At 41.2% G+C, this 22,361-nt stretch overlaps 1 protein-coding gene across 1 annotated transcript; it reads right to left on the bottom strand.

Moving 5' to 3' along the window:
• Positions 1–11,949: 11,949 nt before the first annotated feature.
• On the bottom strand, positions 11,950–21,229 carry LOC117458890 (pyrroline-5-carboxylate reductase 1, mitochondrial-like). The gene is made up of 8 exons (XM_034099647.1): positions 21,141–21,229; positions 20,266–20,336; positions 19,926–20,105; positions 19,537–19,644; positions 16,068–16,181; positions 15,207–15,299; positions 14,142–14,305; positions 11,950–13,083 (listed from the first exon to the last, which is right to left on the bottom strand). Exons 1-8 carry the CDS (start codon positions 21,205–21,207, stop codon positions 12,912–12,914), a joined length of 969 nt encoding a protein of 322 aa, XP_033955538.1. The 5' UTR covers positions 21,208–21,229; the 3' UTR covers positions 11,950–12,911.
• Between the last annotated feature and the right edge of the window lie 1,132 nt (positions 21,230–22,361).

The following is a 22,361-nucleotide window of genomic DNA, read 5'->3' as shown; positions in this document are numbered from 1 at the left end:
TCATTCCACCATTTTGGAGCCAGGATAGCAAACCCACGTGTTTTTGCTGATGGGAACTTGGGTCCCCTCGCAGCGAGGGTGCAGCGAGTCGTTTGGCTGATGCAGAGCGTAGAGCACGCGCTGGGGTGTACAGTTTAACCATGTCCTGGATGTAGGAAGGGCCAGATCCATTTGCAGCATGGTACGCAAGTACCAGTGTCTTGAAGTGAATTCTTCTTACCGGAAGCCAATGAAGGGAGCGGAGGAGCGGCGTGGTGTGGGAAAATGTAGGAAGGTTGAAGACCAGACGAGCCGCTGCATTCTGGATGAGCTGCAGAGGTCGGATGGCACATGCAAGTAGACCAGCCAGGAGGGAGTTGCAGTAGTCTAGGCGTGAGATGACGAGAGCCTGGACCAGAACCTGCGTCGCTTTCTGGGTCAGCTGGGGACGTATCCTCCTGATGTTGTAAAGCGTGTATCTGCAGCAGCGGGTTGGAGCAGCGATGTTTGCAGTGAAGGACAGGTTGTTATCTAGGATCACACCCAGATTCCTTGCAGTCTGAGTCGGGGAAACAACAGAGGTGCCGATGTTGATAGTCAGGTCAAGAGTGGGACAATCTTTTCAGACTTGGTGATGAAGGAAACGCAGTTCAGTCTTGTCAAGGTTGAGCTTGAGGTGATGAGCGGACATCCACTGAGAGATGTCAGCTAGACAAGCAGAGATGCGTGCGACGACCTGGGTCTCTGAGCGGGGAAAGGACAGAATTAATTGGGTGTCGTCAGCGTAGCAGTGGTATGAAAAACCATGCGGGCTAATGACAGATCCGAGCGAGTTTGTGTACAGGGAGAAACTGTTGTAATCTGTAGCCATACATGAGCCATACTCATTATCAAACCAGAATCCTCTATCTGTTTTATTTAAGGAGTCATTTATCTAGGAAATGCCTACATCAACATTATTATAATACATGTATTTTAAAGGGGTTTAATGTAACAACACAGTATCCATATGTTCTATATTTATACTAACATTTCTTTCTTTTTTTTCCCGTAGAAAGAGATGGCATAACAAACAGCAGGACACCAACCGCCCGTACGTCCGGAAGCCCCTGAATGCCTTCATGCTGTACATGAAGGAGCACCGAGACCTCGTGAAGGCGGAGGTTGCCCCCGAGAGGCGAGGCACAGCGGCTGTGAGAATGAAATCCTGGGCCAGAGGGTAAGTGTGTTTGGTCCGTATTTTTAAGTCGGATAAATAAAATATTTTTAACAGGCCGCCAGCTTGTCAAAAGTCTTTTAACTGTAACTCACACATTTTTACAGAGACTTTCATTTGTTGTCTCATCACCAAAATGTAGCGCTTTGTGTGTGCTGATGTTTTTATGCTTGTGTTTGTGCCTGTACACTATCTGAAGAAGTGTCAGTGTGTGTGTGTGTGTGTGTGTTAGTGTGTCCTAACAGTGTGTTTTCATGTGTCCACAGTGGAAGGCAATGACTAAGGAGGACAAGGAAAAGTACTTCAGTCAGTCACAAGAGAGAGAAACGGCTCCACGCCCAGCAGAATCCTCACTGGTCCAATAGGGACAATTATGTAAGTACACACCTCCAACATGTTTCTATCAATAACAAGAGCTTATGAAACACTGCAAATACTTCATTTTTATTTATTTTGTTGTGTGTAGGGCCGAAAGATCAAGAAGAGAAGACATGCTTGCTCCAGTGAGAAAGGTAAGACGGTGTTTTCATGTGATAAAAACAAGATGACATGGTACCACACCATGTGACTAGATTAGATCACTGATTCCTAAATCACTTTGATTTTACAAACTACACATACACAGATTTAATCATTTATCTAGTTGAATTAAATATGCACTTCTGAATTGGACATTTACACGAGTACACAATATTCTGGCGCGAGGGTTTGACTAAAGACTGAATTGTGTTATGTTACAAAATAAATCCCAGAAAACTCTTTGGATTGACTGTACTTACTAAAGTGCTGTTTAATGCAGGGTTAAGAACTTGTTTTCAAAGTGTTTAAAGTTTAAGAAGACTGATCAGTGTTTTTCTTTACACAGCGTCTGCACCTGCAAAGAAGCAGTGTGTGACAGCACTTTCCTGCTCAGAGGCAGCCAGTGGGGGTGCAGCTGCCCCACTCACAGAGGACGGTGACCATGTCTCTCATCACCATGGAGGAGCTGATCTAAACTGCCTCCTCCAGCCATAATCAGGATGCTGCGCTTACTCATCAATAAAATTGCTAACAGCACTTTTAATGTGTAAGAAAATAATTGTAGAAGATTTAAAAGCAGTCATGATGTTGGTTAAATTCAGGGAATCAGAATCAACAGGTTTAGTGAAGCTAATGAACTGGCAGCTGAGTGAATAACAAATTAATAATCACTACTGTGAGGCCTCCTTGCTCAGCTATTTGGGGTGATTTTGTGTTGCCTCATTACCGTGTGAACGTTTTTATACTGTGTATCTTATCAATTTAATATCATTTAATGTATTATTAATGTATTTATTACCATGTGTATATCCTTAAATATTTTTAAGACAGTCTGTGACACTCCAGGGGTTGGTGAAACTATTTTAATTTAAATGATCATGATATTTATAATTTTTGTATGAAATACTTTCTAGTTTATTATTTCTGAAGTGGCTTTTCTTTCCATGTGCCTTTGGTATTTTGATATGACAGTGTTACTCTCACATTGATTTATGGGAATTCTGTGATGAGATGGTTCAAAATAAAAAAGGTCGGATGTATTTAAGACATTTCTCTTGTCTTGTTCTTTTACATAAACTGTAGCAGTGTTCAAGAATAAGCATGTCAGGTTGTTCCAGTAAAGGAATGTTTGAAAAGGTTCAAGTGCAAGGCTTTTATTAGTCATACGTACTTAGCTACAGTGTAATTATGACGATGAAAATCTTAGGTCACAGGCTTTATGATTTATTTTGTGATTTATATCACAAGTGATATAAATAAAGTTTGATTTGGTAAGGGTCCTTGGCTATGGCCCTGCTGTGACCCTCTCCTAATGTCAGCTGGAGGGGCTCCAGCATCCTGTGAAGCAGTGCTCACATCTTCATCTCTCTTCTCAACAAGGCAGCTGTGCTCTTGACCTGCTACAGCTGCCACTAGGGGGCGCTACTGCAGCACCAAGAGGTCCCGTGTGCTGACCTCAGCCCTTCATTACAACCTTGAAATATCTTTGTCGGTTTAATAAACAAAAGAGCGACTTTACATTTTTCAAGGGTGTTTATATAGGTCAAAGTTGAGTTTTAAAGGAGAATTGGAGAATGTTGTGGTCAAATGACATCCTGTCTAATCATCAGTCAGGCTTCAGAAAGAAAACAGCACCATCACTGCCACAATGAAAGTGGTAAATGACATTACTAGTATTTTAGATAATAAGCAGAGTTGTGCAGCTCTGTTTATTGACCTTTCCAAAGCGTTTGACACCGTTGATCATCACATTTTAAAGCAGAGGCTAGCCAGTATAGGCATATCCAGCAATGCAGTGGGGTGGTTTGTGAACTACCTCTCTGAAAGGTCCCAATGTGTTCATTTTGATGGACTGTCTTCTGAGTGGTTAAACATTTCTCATGGTGTACCACAAGGTTCTGTTTTAGGACCACTTTTATTCTCCATATATATTAACAGCGTAGGTGATAATGTGGATGAAGCTACTTTACATTTTTATGCGGATGATACTGTGATGTATTGTGCAGGTCCCACCATTAAGGAGGCTGTTTTAAATTACAGGCTGTTTTTAACACTATTCAGACTCAGCTCTCTGAATTAAAGCTTCTTTTAAATGTGGATAAAACCAAGGTAATGCTCTTTTCAAAAGCAAAAAGACACCAGAGCCTGTTTTAGATATTGTAACTACGCAAGGAACAACACTTGAAGTTGTTGCCTGTTACAAATACCTTGGTATCTGGCTTGATGATTGTCTGACTTTTAAACTTCATGTCAATAACCTGCTAAAAAAACTGAGGGTTAGGCTAGGGTTCTTCTACAGGAACAAGTCCTGTTTCTCGCTTGAGGCCAGGAAAAGGCTCTGTGACCTTTGACCTGTGCTGGACTCTGGGGATCTGGTGTATATGAATGCACCTGCCAATTGCCTGGTCAAGTTAGATGCTGCGTATCACAGTGCACTGAGATTTGTGACAAACTGTAAAGCATTAACCCATCACTGTACCCTGTATGCAAGGGCTGGTTTGCTTTCACCAACTGTACGGAGGCTCAGTCACTGGTACATTTTTATATACAAAGCCATGTTAGGGAAACTTCCATCTTATATCTGCTCCCTGATCTCACGGAGAATTGTAAGTGGCTACTGCCTGAGATCGAATGCTGTGGTTTTATTAAATGTGGCCAACTGCTAGGACTGTCTTAGGGAAGACAGCTTTTAGATGTGCAGCTCCTCTGTCTTGGAATAGTCTGCAAATTAAATGGAAACTGAACAATCTGGTGCCACTAAATGTTTTTAAAGCTCGGTTGGATGCGACTCAATCGGAAAGCTATTGGTACCCTGGTTATTGGATAATTTTGTAAATGATGCTGTAGGATGTCCTTTGTTGTTCTGTTTATGCTTTTATGTTTCATGTGGAACTACTTGAGCAGGTCTCCCTTGAAAAGAGATCAATGATCTCAATGGGATTTTATCTGTATAAATAAAGGCTTGAAATGAAATGAAATGAAAACTGTGACACACACTCCATTATGAGCCTCTCTTAGTGTCACTTATTTGACATCAAAGCCTGCAGGGGACAGTTGGAAGTAATTCATCTGTACCAGGGAGACAGAGTGTACGTCTGTGTGTGTGAGACAAGTGGAGGAAATGCACTCCTCTCACTCTCAAACAAACAAAAACACACAGCGTCGTTTAGTGGTGTGTGTGTGTGTGTGTGTGTGTTTGACTAATGTTAAACCTCCTGCTCTCTCTCTCACACACACATGGCAAGGCAAAGAAACGAGCTGTGGTAAGTAACAAGTGAAAACGCCATGTTAAGCGAGAGCGCATTTGCTTCGCCTCAGCATTTTCAGGGGAATGCCTTGAAGACAAAAAGGTCCTTGTTCTCAATCTCTCCGCAAATCCCATCTCTCATTCTTCCTCCCTCTCCCTTCATCCCCACTTGCTCTGCGCGCCATGCCGCTCCGCCACCATCAGCAAAGTTGCACACATAAGCATTGGTCAGCGTTCAATTACCGTGAACACCAGGGAAGGATGGGGAAAGTACTTGACAGAGAAATGCACTTCAAGCACTGATTAAATACTGATACCAAGTATAACAAAAGTTTAGCCCCTTGGTTTTGTGTGTGTGTGTGTGTGTGTGTGTGTGTGCGTGCGTGCGTGCGTGTGTGTGTGAAATGAAAAAAAGGAAAAGGGGAAAAATGTGTGTGTGTGTGTGAGAAGGGGGGGGGGTTGCTCTTCTCTTCAATACTGATACAACTGTTTCATCATTATGACCCTCTATTACAGTACTTGCCAACTTGCTTACTACATACTTTTGATACACTCCACAGAGTGCTGACTCAAACTAAAGCTGCTGAAATGGAGTCATTAGGGGTGAAGTTTCTGTTTTTCTTGGCCCACAGAGCTTCCCGATTACTCTTCAGTGTTTAAGAGTTGCAATGCTCATCGGTTGCTACGAGGCAGCAGATAATGGCTCATCTTCAAGAGATCAATCACAGGATATTCTGTTGCAGGGCATTAGAGTTCAATGAGGTGCTTTCTTTTTTAGCCACAGTATGTGCAGTCAATGTACAACATTAACTCACGATTGCCTTCAAGCTGGCATTTGTTTTTGTCCAAATGTATTTTGTGTATATATACACAACACTAATTTTAGATTTGTATAATTTCCTTTAAAATATAAGGGAGTTCACTGCAAGGACGGAAAGTATCTTTGTTTGACTGAAGAAATGTTTGAAATATCAAAAGTAAAATCTGGTTAATAAAGCATTTACATCGTGTTGTACAAACTGTAAAGTCCACTGAGACAAATGTAACATTTGTGATATTGGGCTATATAAATAAACATTGATTGATTGTTTATCTGCAAATTATCTCTATTTGCCTTATATCCACTTTGACTGTAAATGTGTTTGAACCCACTCAATAACCAAACCACACTGAAAAACAACACATTTAGCACATTTTAAACAAATATTCCGCAGCCCACTCAGGCTGTAATTATCCCATTAACACGTCAACATCCTCCATGACCGGGCCTATTATTTCACAGCCAACCCCCCAATATAAACCGAGCGCTTCCTTCCCTCGCGCCAGACCTTTTGTCCGCCCCGCGCGCCTGCCGCCGGTGCCATGTTGCCATGGCTCCCTCATGCCTCCGCTCAGCTCGCTCAAACGTTGAGAAATCAACGTTGTGATGAGTCAGCATCTCTGTCGCGAGCTCAGTCGGTGTATAACCGGTCACGCCAGGAGACAGACCGACAGCACAAGACACGTAAACGTGTAAAATATGATGTTAATGGAGACATGAGCAGCAGGCCTGTCGTGTAGACCAGCGTCTGACACAAAGCAAATGTCAAAACAGTCTCTGGAGCAGCGCTCTCACTAGCGGCTACACCGTGTAGCTAACCTCCGGACGACTGACAGCTATAAATACGATGGCAGCAGCCGGGTGTCTATTGTTGTCTTACACATTTCACTTCTGTCGCCAACTTAGCAAAGCAAAGAGTCAACCAAAACGTAACCGCGAGAGTCCGCAAAACCGCTCGCAAAACAAACTATAACCTAGCACACTTACATTTAAAATGACTGCACATCTTACATCTTACCTGCAAAGAAGAAACAGACGTGTCCGCGTGTGAAGCGACAGCAGCGGGAGGCTCCAGCTTGTGTCCGCCGCTGCCGCTTCAGCACCCCGAAGAGAGGACAGTCGCACAAGCTAATCTTCGAGGGTTCACACACTGCTTAAATTGTAACACTACATTAAGATGTTTTCCCCTAGCTCTATATTTGTTCACCTTTCTAAATATGTTTGGCATTTAGTAGACACAAAACAAGGGAATCCCCAGACTAACCATCGGCACAGAAAAAGCCGAGCTGCTCTCAAACTCCCCGCAGGAGCTCTAATTCCGACACATGGCTCCTGTTTAAGCTTGACAGCCGCACGCGGCTTACACCCTTTGTCTGTGTTATTGTGATATCGCCGGTCGGTGGTGTCGCGGGGGCTGTTCACTCGACCCGACCCGGTCTCGGAACAGCATGTGCGGGTCTGGGTGACGCCTGGGTCGTGATGATTCAGCACGACCAGACCGCTGCTGCCCTTAAACAGCAGCTGCTGTGAGATCGGCCGAGTGAAGCGGCAGCGGCGAACACCGGGACGAGCGGCAACACAAGCGCAGCGAACACCATACGGCAGCTGGGCGGCCGTGCACACTCAGCAAAACAACACCGCTATATTCAGCACTTTTTAAGGAATTTCATTTTCGACAAAGCTGACTCACCAGAAGTCAAACTGGCGCCTTTCGCCCACCGCACCTTCGAGGGTTGGGGTTCGCCGATGGCTCGTCGACCCGGTGTGGAGAGAGACAGTTGGAGAAATGTTTTTTCCGCTCACGCCTTCTCGCAGGTCTACATATATCCACTCCTTCCTCGTTTGTTTTAGTCTAGGTCGGAGGCGCCAGACGTCAAATGATGTTTGGATCACATGGTTTCATTCATGAAGGATCTACGCAACCCGCATATTTAAGAGACATGAGACACTACTACTGTGTGATGGACTGTTGTTAGTGTGGAAAGAGTGACACGACAGCCCCACCTCTGTGCATATTTCTAAACTTAGAGCTAACATTTGAAGTAGCCTACTAAGTGGCTCCAATAGTACAGAGTCATGGAATCAAAAAGAAAACCAATTGTGTCACTTTTTTAAATTAAAAAGGTGTTGAGACTTTTTCAATTGTTTGAGTTACAAATAAAACAAGAGTTAAAGATACAGCTAATTTTTACCGGACATTTTTATAAATAAAAAAAGCTATCAAATCGGATGAAATGCCACAACTGAATACATCGAGGCATATTATCAACACAGAAATATAGTATTGAGAAATATATCATATTTACATGTTTTTTAGCCGATGACAGGCCACTAGTTAAAGACAACATCTAACTGGCATGGAGATTCACATCACTCTGCATACTTCTTTTTAAAAAAGTACATGGAGTTACAAAAATTATGAGTTAAGTAAAGAGAACACATATTTTACCCTTCACAAAAAATGTACAATGGATGTTTACCATTTCTGTTGAGGCCATGATGTAAACAAACCCACGTTTCTGATCTCTCTTTGGTTCAGAAGCAAACTGAAAACATCTATAGAAGTGATCATACTTCATTTACAGTGCAATTTAAAAGCAACACTATTAGGACTGATGTAAATCAGTTTATCAATAATCCATTTCCATTTCTGAGGAACTAATGACTTTCAATGCAAGACAAGAAAGCACTCAACCAATATCAGCAGCCTATTTCTGGATAATGCATCTGAGTTTATGAAAAACGGCCTGTATTACATATTCAATGACTGGTATCTCCACTCTGACTTTGCAGAGTAAATCTCCGCCAGGATGATAAAACTGACGCTACATTTTCAAATACAACTCGCATTTGGTGGGGGGGGGGGGGTTTTCTCCCCAAATGCCTATATTTAGCCCAAATGTAATCATATTAGAGTGAGCTTGGAATTTGGAGATTCCAGGATTAGCAGTTTTAATTGAAAAGAGCCCCAGTCCAAGGTTCAGATTGTAACTACAAATATTATGACAAATGTATTATTATGGATTAGGCTACCCAATTAAAGTAAATAACGCCGTGAGAGTTAACCACACATTTACCTGCTTACAAATGAATGCATCAATCATTCTGCATAATGAGCATTTTCAATAGTCCGTCACAGAAGCCTCATCCACTGAAAGACTCTTGATGTGTCAAACTGTCACAAACACAGAGGCATTGGTGGAAAGTAATATGTACATTTTTGAAGTACTTTTGAGTATGTTGGGCACTAAATTATGGTTGTACTTATTGTAATTTTACTCAACAGCATCAAAGTAATAATATATATACATTTTTATAAAACATGACATGCCCAACGAATATGTGAAAAGTGGATCACTGACTAGATGCAACAATAAAATGCTTTCTTTTATGTAAATAGACAGTGATAATAATCCAATATTATTTTAAAATAGGTTATCAATAAGATATTATTACAAGTAAAGCTACTTATATTGATGCATTCACCTGAGTAAAAGATCTGAATATGAGAGGTACAATATTGACCCACTCACTCCACAGTGCATGTCTGACTCCTGGATAAGCATTAGGACCGTACTGTGTGTCCTCTGTGATGTCGCCCACACTGCATGTTGGCATGAGGGGAAGCCCATACTGCACATTCACCCACCGTGTGGCAACGTTCAGAGCTTCCTCTTTCTGTGACCGTTTCACCTGACAGCTGCACAAGGCTGATACTTTATCAGCCCGGAAATCTTATCTGTGCTTGGGTCACACACACACACACACACACACACACACACACACACACACACACACACACACACACACACACACACACACACACACACACACACAACACACACACACACACACACACACACACACACACACACACACACACACACACACACACACACACACACACACACACACACACACACACACACACACACACACACACACACACACACACACACACACACACACACACACACACACACACACAAAAAGTTGAAACAGAGAAATGCTGAACACGAAGTGCATACTAACATCTCTTTCTTAGCCTGTCTCTTAGTTTTTGAGGGGATTAATGGAGATGGAGGAGAAAAAAAAAGAAAAAACATTCCTTCCATCTTTTCACTCATCTTGTGCTCCCCCTGGCCTCGATGCGATATCCAAACAACCATGTTACTGCAAAGGTCAGCGAGTACATTGACTGAATGGAGATGACAGGTAGCATCTGGTCTACCTGTGGATAGAAACCCCATGGTGGGTTGGAGCACACACACATACAGACACACACATACAGTCCACGCTTTCCACTCAGGATTATCTGCCATTGAACTGCCATTTTAGACCCTCTGCCGGTGTCGGGATGATTGCCACGGAGCACATCCTCTTCACCTAAGGCGGGGGAGAGTTGTTCAAAGCTGCCGGACCGACAGAAGGTAACAGAAGTCTAATAATGAGAGGCAAATGGAAGTCTCTCCAGGAATGGCTAATCTTAACGGACAGAGGCAGGAGCAGGCGGGGAATAACCTTTCACAATAAAAGGGGGATTACCGAGACACTTCAGTGGCGGAGGAAAAACCTTTGCACGCACAAATAAACATCCCGAGTGCGGTAAGCGCATGCGGGGCGCAATTTAATCAAAGGACACTGGTGTGTGTAGTTAAAAGGAAAATAAACGTAATCCTACAACAGCTACAAATTGTTCAATTATAATGGAGGACAAGGCTCTCCACAAGCCTCCACTTTTCTTCCATCATTTTAACTCCGCCATTATGCACCTGTGTGCTGCCTGAATAGACCAACAGGCCTATCTCCTTCAGACACAAAGTGGCATCTGTTAATCCTAAATGTAGCAGCCCGGAGTGAAGGAAAGAGCCAACATATCTGAACGGGAGTCTTCACAGACTTCCAAGTCGGCTGCAGCAACTGATATCTCACAACATACCCACATGTAACTACACTTCAGTCCTCTACTGTCACACCAATTCAAACTCATGATATTACGTTTCTAAGGTCACAGCATCCATTGGTGGAGAGTCACATTTATTCATGGACTGTACTTAAGCACTTTAATAATCTTTTTCTGATTAAGATTATAAACAGTGGTTCCAAATGTTTCTGACTTGTGACATTTTAGTTAGGATTCTTCTTTAGTGGAACTGCTAAAGCTGCTTAAACTTCTAGAATAAACCCTTTGAAGTGCAAAACATTTACATTAAAACTGGTCTACTCTACTGTTCAATCTACACCTCTCCGATTTATATAGTGACCCTTCGGAGCGGTCCGACTCCTAGATTCAGAACCACTGGGCGAAACTACAAAACTGTAAATAAACAAGTTGAAATTCTAACTCAAGCACGTACATTTTCAAATGCTGTGGGTCCCAGGGTCAATGTGTTACTTAGGGATTTTTCCTCCAAAACACTCCCCCGACACCCGAAATCAAATTAGGTCCCTTTTAAGTACGACGTTTTTGTAATGGTTTAATTTTAAATACTTTTATAAAAATTATTCTTCCACCAACAACAGCCCCCCATGGACTTGTTAAATAGCAATTATGTGAACGCCAATAAAAGAGAAGAACTGCAGAGTAATCCATGATCCCACTCACTGGTCAAATGTCCTGCTCACAAGCTTCTAAAATTGGACTGTGTTCACAATCACAATGCATCTACAGGCCAGTAAGAAAAAACAACAACATTTGACCCTTTGTTTTTTACAGCATGTAGAGGAAGCTGATTGGGAACAGCCTCAGGAGGCAGTGACGCATGGAGGAGAGACAATACGCTTGTTGGAGAGTTTTGGAAGAGGAGTGGGTGTAACTGCGCAGTACAGCCAATGCCATTTACCGATAAGTGAGGTGGTGTGGTTATATTTGATGTTGGTCCTGGGTCCATTTTAAGTCGTTCTCCACCAGCAGCTAAGTAAAGTAGGTAACCTGATCTTTGTAGACAAGTACAATTGGGTCATTTGGCGCCATCTGCAGGCCAGGGTGGATCTTAATGACTCACAGATGAGTCTGGGCTGAGGGAAACCTCCAAACTAAAACAAACAGACAATAAGATGGGGAAAACAAATGAGAAAATAGGAGCCACACAACTGAGTCGAGTCAGAGTATAGAGTCAAAACAGACTGATAATAAATACAGAACAAACTAACTTTGGAAGACAAATATTCAATTCTGCTTCTTTAATATCGACACCAACTTTCTGGTTGATATGCCAAACAAAGAAAAATACATAAGGTGTCAAATAATGGGGATCGAAAAACAAAATTAGGATGGACTACATCTATATGAATACATCTTCATTATACTCTTGATTCTTTGTGTAGATGCATTTCTTTTAGGACTTTCCCTTTACAAGAGAACATGTAAAAAGTGGCTTTATATCATAAAACATCAGGAGGTTCAAGATAACAGTTCACGTTGGGGTTCAGACCCACCATTTCCATAACAAACAGGAAACAAAGGGATTTGAGAAAGATGAGGACATCAGAGAAGATTTAAAGCTTGGAATGACCTTTATATGCAAGAGAAACATATGTTATGGGTCCCAGGGTCCAAGGCACCAAGTTCCTAATGTGCTAGAAAGGTTGTTGTAACAGGGAAGTTATTTTATCAGTCAAGTCTGTAGTTTTTGTATATGAAAATCAAAACAAGCAAAAGAGAAAATCCATACTCAGTCTTTGTTAACAACATAATACTGTTGTTGGTATAAAAAAAAAGGGAACAGAATGATTGACATTGTGGCTTCATCTCTGTTTAAAAGGACATTAAAGACAAACATTAAGAGCTTGATGGTATCCCAGCAACCATCTGTGCAGCAGCATCCCATGATGGCCCACTGGGTCATTACCGTTAAACACATACCGACAGCAGATTGTAAATCCACTTTTGCTCTTCGGTGTGCATTTGGATGAGTGTGCCTGTGTAGACATCAACCCTGCAACACACCCAGAATGCCCCTGCGCTTGTTTGTAGTGTAACAGGTCTTCAGTCTTTATGTAACTCAAGCATGTATAAATATTTTGCCATTTTTGTAAAGTAATTTGGATGTGTGTGACCAGTCCACCTGCCTGAGTGGCAATGTGTGTATAAACCTGTGAGATGTGAGTGTGAGCCTGCCTCTGTGTTCTCAGTTATTCTTCTTGACGTTGGGGCCGCGGTTGTTGAACAGGTTGAGCCCCGTTCTGCCGTTAGCCGCTCCGCTGATCGTGACTCCGGGCTGCTGCAGCACCTTGTCCAGGGTGGTTTTCTTTATGGCTGCTGAGGAGATTTGCTCCTGGTCGGCCAGGTACTGCAGCTCCCTGTGAGGGGAAGGGATGATCTAGCGTTTAGATAGAGGTCTCTGTGTGTGTGTGTGTGTGTGTGTGTGTGTGTGTGTGTGTGTGTGTGTGTGTGTGTGTGTGTGTGTGTGTGTGTGTGTGTGTGTGTGTGTTACAGTGGAGACAGACATTTAAGTTATATGCCATCATCATCTCAATGTTGGAGTTAGGAACCCCAGTGGGGTTACTTTCCATACCAACAGGGTCAAGAGGCAATTGAATGCCCAAAATATTTAAATGTTTTTTGTCAGAAAGAATCGTTTTACGAATGCATGATATTAGATTTTGAATAATATTCAATGTGTTGATATACGCACATATTGTTTTTCCCCTTAATGCAGAGAGTAAAGTCTATCCTGTAGTGGACATCATATTATGCCTTCTCAGCACATATGCTATGCATTTCCGTTTCTTGAAATCAATATTTGTCTTACTCAATTAAAAAATAGTAGCCCATTAGGTTGCTATGCAATCCTGAAGTTCAAACAAGTCTCAATTATAAATAAAAGAAAATGCGCCTAAGTGCACACTATTAGAAATGTAAAGACTGAAGTACAAATATTTTAACAAATAAAACTGAACCTCTCATATGCAGCGCAATTGTTGCACCTGCTTAGTTGATTGTTTGCATTGCGTGCGCACAATTATAACGCATCTAAGTGGCCCCTTAATCATCCCTACATCAATCCTTTGTAGCAGCGAACCATTTCCTTGAAGTTGATCACGAAAAGAAAGCATTTTTGTGCCAAAAGTGTCTTGGATTGATCATTGAGTTGCAAGAAAGTTCATCATTAATGCAGCATTTATCCAGCCAATTCTCAAAGCTGGTTTTCGAGCTTCTAATATTTTGGTTACCAGAATAACTTTCACTCTAGGATTCAACAATGGATAATTCTGACATTTTATAGAAAAATAAATGAAAAAAATAACAAAGCAGATTAATAAGTAACAGAAGTAATCCGCAGCATCTTGAGAACTGTAATAGCTGTGAAACCTTGCTGATAGTGTAGATATGGGATGTGCAGGTGCGACTTTCTCACCGCGTCCTGATGCATGACGCCTCCACAGCGTTGATCAGGAGGCTGCGGAAGCCGCCGCTCTCCATGACGTGCAGGGCGTGGATGGTGGCGCCCCCTGGTGAGCACACGTTGTCCTTCAGCTGGCCGGGGTGCTGCTCCGAGTCCAGCAGCATCTTAGCTGCTCCCTGAGGAGAAACAGGAACACGGCAAATCATTTAATAAAGTGGAAGGAGTTGAGGAGTTATCTGAAGGACACTGTATTGTTTACTTCTTCAAAGCCATTGGGTGCTGATACATGGTGCAGCCTCAGCAACAGAAGTGCTTATGTCATCATTATACTGCGAGTGGTGCACATTTGCATTGTAATGTAGAATCAATTGTTAATAAAGTTCATCCGAGAAATGAAATCTAATCTGATGTACAGACAAGGGGTTTTTTTGTGAAAAGATTTTCCAGGCAGCTTCTTGGCTAACACTAGGCGAGCATGACTGCAACTACAGCTGAGTGTTTCCTGCAGGCAAACGTGCAAACCAGAGGAGACACCCAGACCAAGAGTATTAACTGACTACAACAAATAATAACATCTGAAAGCTTTGTGCTGAAAAAGAGGCAACACAAAGAACATTGCTCATAAAAATGCAGAAGGAAGCTGAACACACTGAGTCGGTGAAGAAAGTCTGCAGCTGCTGCCACGACAACAATGACAGCTGGTGAGGTGAATATTTCAAGTCATATAGTTTGACAAATGGAGAAATGTGATCAAAATAGGGCTGCCTTTAAAGAGTTTAAGCAATATCGTTTTAATTAATCATTGTGAAAAAAGCAGCAATAACAAATCACCTGCAAAAAATGTGATCTATATTTTTCAGTCCATATACATGGTTTAATAATTTCAGTTGAGTTTCACTGCATTGTTAGTGAACTAAATCAGCAATTGTAAGACACTAGAAGTTTTTGTTGTGTTAAATAAAGCAGCCACTGAATCCTTCCATGTATTATGCCTCCAAATATGCAGACGGCCAGTAGATCAGGGAGACTTGACAATGGGAATAGGCACAGCTAAAGAGACAACTAAACCCAACTGACCAATAGGGCCTGAGCTCCCAGTCTGACAGCCAGTCTTCTTGGCAGACCCATCTTCACGCCTCCATCTGCAAGAGCATCCAGTGCAGTGAACGCCTGTTGACACACACAAACATTTAGGTTTGTTTTCCTTTCAAGCAGCAAGTCCTTTACATCTTTGAACAGACTAAATAAAAATGTCAGAATAATCAACAATTTAGTCTTTGTTTCTTATTTAGCTTCAAGCCTTTAACCATTTCATTCTAATCTTACTTTGTCTTCACAGCTAGGATTGGACAAATTGTGCTCAACACTTTTGAGCCAAGATTTTAAAAAGGACAAGCTCTATGCAGACAGGAGATAAACCCCACACACACAATCATTCCTTACTTTCTCAACACTTACACACCTTTGCCTGCTTAGTAGGCATTAGATGTGACAGTTTTATAAAGCAGGAACAATAAAAACACACATTTGGCCAGACAAGGAATTATCACAGCTGGGGTAGCATATTTATTTCCTAAAAAAAACCTTTCTTGTAAAAAAAAAAATCATGTATTGGGACCACTGCCTTTTCCTCTGTGTAGATCTCAAGCATCAAAACATGTAGAAAAAAAAAGAGACCACTAAACAACAGAGGATTTAATACCCAGGATTGTTTTGACTGTTGTTGTTATTTCCTACATATTAGCTCACCCAGTGATTTTCTTTTACTAAGATTATAGGTGTATGCATCACACCTCACATACACTTTTCTTTGAAGCTACAAGGGCCATAAAACCAAGGATATTGTATGTTGTAGAGACAGATATTGGGTTATATAAATATGTTTTATTAATTTGAAACATCCCTTTGTGACAAACATACAGCTCTGAGGTTACTTACGTAGGCTGGTCCACTGCCACTGAGCCCGGTGACAGCGTCAATGAGGTCTTCCTCCACCTCCGTGCAGAATCCAACACTCGACATCAGCTGCTCCAGTAACTTGCCATCCTCCAGCTGAAAGAAGGCGGACAACATGATGGTAATGATTTTGTAGGTGTAGTTCTACCTTTCTGTGCATCTTGTAAGGCAAGGTAAGTTTATTTACATAGCACATTTCAACACAAGGCAATTCAAAGTGCTTTACAAAAATGAAAGACATTAAGAAAATGGCATTAAAAAGCAAAGATAATAAAATGTACAGTGCAGTTTAAGATGTGAATATATCAATTAAAAGCAGCGGCAAAAAGAAAAGTCTTCAGCCTGGATTTAAAAGTAGTAAGAGTTGAGGCGGACCTGCAGGTTTCTGGGAGTTTGCATGATAACTAAACGCTGCTTTTCCATGTTTAGTTCTGACTCTGGGGACAGATAGCTGACCAGTCCCTGAAGACCTGAGAGTTCTTGATGGTTCATAATTTAGCAGTAGGTCAGAAATGTATTTTGGGCCTAAACCATTCAAAGCTTTATAAACCAGCAGCAGTATTTTTTAAATCTATTCTTTGACACACAGGAAGCCAGTGTAAAGACTTCAGAACAGGAGTGATGTGATCCACTTTCTTAGTGTTAGTGAGGACTCGAGCAGCAGCGTTCTGAATCAGCTGAAGCTTTCGAATAGATTTTTTAGTGAGACCTGTGAAGACACCATTACAGTAGTCCAGTCTACTGAAGATAAAAGCAAGGACAAGTTTTTCGAAATCCTCCTGTGACATTAGTCTTTTAATCCTAGATATGTTCTTTAGGTGATAGTAAGCTGATGTAGTAACTGTTTTAATGTGACTGTTGAAACTCAGGACAGAGTCCATGACTACACCTAGATTTCTGACTCTGTTGTTTTGAACATTGCAGACTGAAGCTCAGCGCTAACTTTTATACGTTCTGCCTTGGCTCCAAAAACCATTACCTCAGTTTTATTTTTGTTTAATTGGAGAAAGTTCTGACACATCCAGTCATTGATTTGTTCAATGCACTCACTCAGTGTTAGAATTGGAGCATAGTCTCCTGGTGAAATGGTTATGTAGATTTGTGTGTCATCCGCATAGCTATGGTAACTTATTTTGTTGTTTTTCATTATCTGAGCCAGTGGTAGCATGTAGATGTTAAAGAGAAGAGGCCCCAAGATGGAGCCTTGAGGAACCCCACATGTCATATTTGTCAACTCAGATGTGTATTTACCTATAGAAACAAAAGTTGTTTCTGTCCTTTAAGTAGGATTCAAACCAATTTAGAACTGTTGCCGAAAGTCCCACCCGGTTTTCCAGTCGGTCTAGTAATATGTTGTGGTCAACAGTGTCAAACGCAGCACTGAGATCTAATAATACTAACACTGAAGTTCTGCCACTGTCTGTGTTTGAATGGATGTAATTGACGAAAGCCTGACTGGAACACATCGAAACAGTTATTTAAATGCAAGAAATTACTCAACTGTTGAAAAACAACTTTTTCAATGATTTTACCTAGAAATGGGAGGTTTGATATGGGCCTGTAATTGTTCATTACTGAAGCATCTAGAATCTAGATTATTCTTTTTTAAGAGCGGTTTAATGACTACAGTGTTCAGGGCCTGTGGAAAAACCCCTGAGTGAAGAGATGTGTTTACTATATGAAGTAGATCTGAGGCCATGCAATGAAAAACATTTTTGAAAAATCCTGTTGGAATAATATCAAGGCAGCAGGAGGAAGATTTCATTACATTACATTGCATTTAGCTGACGCTTTTATCCAAAGCGACTTACAATAAGTGCGTTCGACCAACAAAATACAAACTTTCAGAAGTTGTATAATATCCTCTAGGTTTTAATCATTGATCTGATGGAATTGTGTCATGGTGTTTGAATTTATTTTAAGTGGACACAGGGACAAAACATTTGCTGTACTTGATGCAGAGGCACTGACTGCTTGTCTAATTTTCTGAATTTTGTCAGTGAAGAAGGAGGCAAAATCATTGCAGGATAGAAATTCAGAGGCTACCGACACTGGGGGGTTTGTTAGTCTGTCAACGGTAGCAAACAAGGCAGGTGCGTTGTTTTTGTTGTTGGCAATGATGTCAGAGAAGAAAGACTGTCGTGCAATTTTCAATTCCAAATAATAAAAGCCAAATCTCTCTTTATAGATTTCAAAATGAATTGGAGGTTTGTTTTTCGCCACCTACGTTCAGCTTTTCGACACTCTTTTTTCTGTTTTCACGGTCATGGCCTTTCTCCATAGAGATATTTTCTTGCCAGTCACTTCCTTTACCTTAGTTGGAGCAATGGCATTTATAGTATTTTGAATTTTTTGAATTAAAATGATCTACTAGCTCATTTACTGTGAGGAGGGGCATGTGTGGAAGAAAAATTCTGAGTAAACATTTCCCTAGTATTTTCAGTTAAATATCGCTTTGTGGTTACGTGTTTTTGAACAGAAATAGAGCTCTCAAAGAAAACACAGGAATGATCAGAGAGTGCAACATCAGTCACCACAACCTGAGAGATATTCAGACCCTTTGAGATAATTAAGTCCAGAGTGTGCCCCTTATTGTGCGTGGGCTCCGTCACATGCTGAGTCAGTCCATAGTTATCAAGAACACAAAACAGTTCTTTAGCCCCTCTGTCCTGGGGGTTGTCAACATGGATGTTAAAATCACCAACAATGACTAGACGGTCAAAGTCAATACACACTATAGACAGCAGTTCAGTAAAGTCATCAAAAAAGCTTGCACGGTATTTGGGTGGTCTCTAGATATTTAGGAACAGAGCTCGAGAGGAGCATTTCAGCTGAAGGGCCACATATTCAAAAGAAGCAAAGATCCCATAAGATGTCTTCCTGCATTGAAGGAAATCATTGAACAGAATAGCAACTCCCCCCTTTCTTATGCATTCTTTCCTGACTCATAAAAACTAAAGTTGGGAGGGGTTGATTCGATAAGAACAGCTGCACTGTTATTTTGTTCAATCCAAGTTTCCGTTAAAAACATAAAATTGAGATTGTGCTCAGTGATAAAATCATTGATTAAAAATGTTTTTCCTGCCAAAGACCTGACATTTAATAAAGCTAGTTTAAGTTTGTTAGATACACTATCAGTCAGATTGTGTGGCAAGCTGTGGCTGACATGGAATCACTGCTAAATTAGATAAACTCGCACAAAACTTTTGAGCGCTTCCTGTTTCTAAGCTGATTCACCGCTCTCAATCTATTACCTATCAACACAGATATCGGCAAAGCTACTGGCAGGCAGGGCCTCGGCATGTCCTGGAAAGAGTTGAGAGTGCCATACGCCCTTGAGCCTGGACCCAGCACATATCAGTAAGAGTTTGCTGCGTTTTGTACACACACATTGTAACATCTTTATCTGGAGATTCAAGATCTTTAACTGATATAATCCCCTCGTTTTTACCTCTGCATGAGTCCCAGTGGCATACACTGTAGCTCCCTCCCTCACCACCACTGGGGTGTTGGTCATACACCTCATGACTTTAGGAGCGGCACGGTACTGCAGCAGCTTCTGTGAAATTAAACGAAAGGAAACAAATGATAGGTGTGTGGAAGAGTCAGGAAGTAAAACAACTTTCTTTCAGATGTTTGGAAGCATGCCAGAACAGCTTGATTGAACCTAATTGGAGATTGAGAGAGGGAAAACAAATTATAAGATAACACAATAATAAACAACAATGATAAAACAATACAACAAAGAGCACACTACTAAGTCATCTAGTGAAACTTCTAAAACACACAAACAGCAGATTTTTTACAGAGCAGGAATGATGGTGATAGATGCCGACTGACCTTCTCTATGGAGCTGATGGTGACGCCTGCTGCACACGACACTATGAGATGACGGTCCTCGATGTCTGGCCCAATCTCATCGAGAACGAAGGGGATGATGTGGGGTTTCACAGCCAGGAAGAGCACATCACTCTTACTGACGGCCTCTTTGTTGCTAGTTGTCATATTCACCCCCATTTTCTGCAGATGAAGAAGAAAAATAAGACAGTGATGGTAATCAGAGAGGGTTATAAGAAGTATGAGGGAAACAAAATGTCCACAAAAGCACACTCGAACAAATATTTCCATTCCATTTTCAGACACCCCACACACATACAACTAAGGAGAGATGTATTCTCACCCTTAGCCCCGATACAGTGGGCAGCTCTAAGTCTGGGGAGCTGGCAGTGATCCTATGAGTGGCAATCACACCTTAGGATGGAGACAGGAGGAAGTAAGCGTTGAGGATGTACAGTGAGATGGGAAATAACACATTTAAGATAAACCCTTACATTTCATATGGTACAGAAGAAAAAATACAACTAAAAATAAGTGGCAATCCAAAGAATGTGTGTATAGCAGGGGTGTCCAAACTACGGCCGGGGGTCAAATGCGGTACGTGGGACATTTTTAATCGGCCCTCAGCAAATTCAAAAAGTATAATTAAATACGTCCCACAAATGAAACTTGAGCTTTTCTTGTATTGTACCTATTAAATATATCTGTAAACATATATTACACAGTAGTGTTCATGTGTTAATAAGCCCAATTTACAATAATAAAGACAACTACATTTGAAAATATGTTCTAGTAAATCTAAGTTGATAAGAAAAAAGCCCAATAACTTATATACATAACAAACTTGAAATATACCCTTCCTATTTCCTATTATGATAATCAATCTGGGGCTCCTGTTGTAAGGGATGAGCTGCTAACAAATTAAATGAAACTCTCTGGAGAGCTGGGATGTATGCCGTTTATTTTTTTCTTAAAGCAGATTCAAGTATCAAGCATAATTGACCTACTTTTGATTGATTTTGCTAGCTAATAACTTAACTTATAAGGTAATGTATGTGGCCCTTGTGAAAAAAGTGTGGACACCCCTGGTGTATAGTGTTGTTGTGACTGTAACTTTATTCAAGCCAGAATTAGTTTACATGGGTGTAGGATTTGACTAAGTGAATTAAGATTCAGTTAATACAGGCAAATATTACACATTAAGGAAAGTGGCCTCACCTGCAGCTGAGAATCCTTTCACCAGTGCGTGAACCAGCTGGCCCGCTCCAATGAACCCAACGCTCATCCTGTCAGATGATGTGGGCCTTTGACCTGTCAAAACAGAAAGCTGAGCTGACTGCTATGCATTTCAATAAACATTGACCATCCCCACCAAAAATGGTAATATGATTTTTCAAATCTCTACTTTTGACTAATTGTGAATCCAGTTTTTTTTATCATTGAAAGCAAAAGAGACATTCTTGTCTTAACTATTGATGATGCAATCCTGAGGGGAAATCCTGGAGCTGGTCGAGACAGGGAATGATGAAACCCCTCTAACTGACACCCTGGCAGCACCCATGGGAATGCCACTGAGATAAAGGGCTCATGTACTGGATTTACAGCTGTGTATTTGATATGTATTTTTTGTCAGCCATTTAAAGATAATTTAAAAATGCTTACAGGATATAAATACCCCAAACCAAACCCTCCAAATAAAACAAACAAGAACAAAGTATACCATATTATAGCAACATAATCACAGCTTTCTGATTATTTGATTCCCTCTGCATTTAAATATAATATATACATTTAACCTGTAACAGTCTTATATTCGTAAACAAGCCGTTGATGATAACATTAGCTCTTTTGTTTATGCAGATGAAGGATGATAGCACTTCGTAGCTAGCTTACGACAGGCTAGCATGCCGGCTAGGTAAGCTAGTTATCACAGCTGAAATGAACGACAAATAACACACATTAATTTAAGAGGGACATATTTATCTTTACCTAATGTTCCGGCTGCGGCTCTGTGTTGACAAGTGTGAGTCAACGACGGGACGGTTATGTGCCGACGATAGAAAACAAAACAAATACAAACTTTCTGTGTCAACGTGGCTTCCTCTTTTACCCTGTTCCAAAATGTGCTAACAACGAACAGCGAGACTAGCCAATCAAGACAGAGACACGCTGACCTCCTGGCCAATGATAACTTAGATCTGGCATTTGGGCGGGGTTTGTAGTCCGTAACGCCCAGTTGCATCAGTTTTTTGGACAGTGATGCTCCCGGGAAAATGTGTACACAGTATGTTATATTTGTATTGGCAAAAAGCCCCAGTACTAACACTAGCCTACTTCAAATGGAAATAATAATGTAACCCCAATTTTTTCAGAGCTAATAGAAGAAACATTTAAATGTCATGTTGTGCAATTCGAAAACTGTCTTCAGTGTATATGAGC

Source organism: Pseudochaenichthys georgianus, chromosome 1 (genome assembly GCF_902827115.2).
Source record: "Pseudochaenichthys georgianus chromosome 1, fPseGeo1.2, whole genome shotgun sequence".
NCBI lineage: Eukaryota > Metazoa > Chordata > Actinopteri > Perciformes > Channichthyidae > Pseudochaenichthys > Pseudochaenichthys georgianus.
The sequence above is the reverse complement of the archived record's forward strand: the minus strand, read 5'-3'. Positions and strand labels throughout refer to the sequence as shown.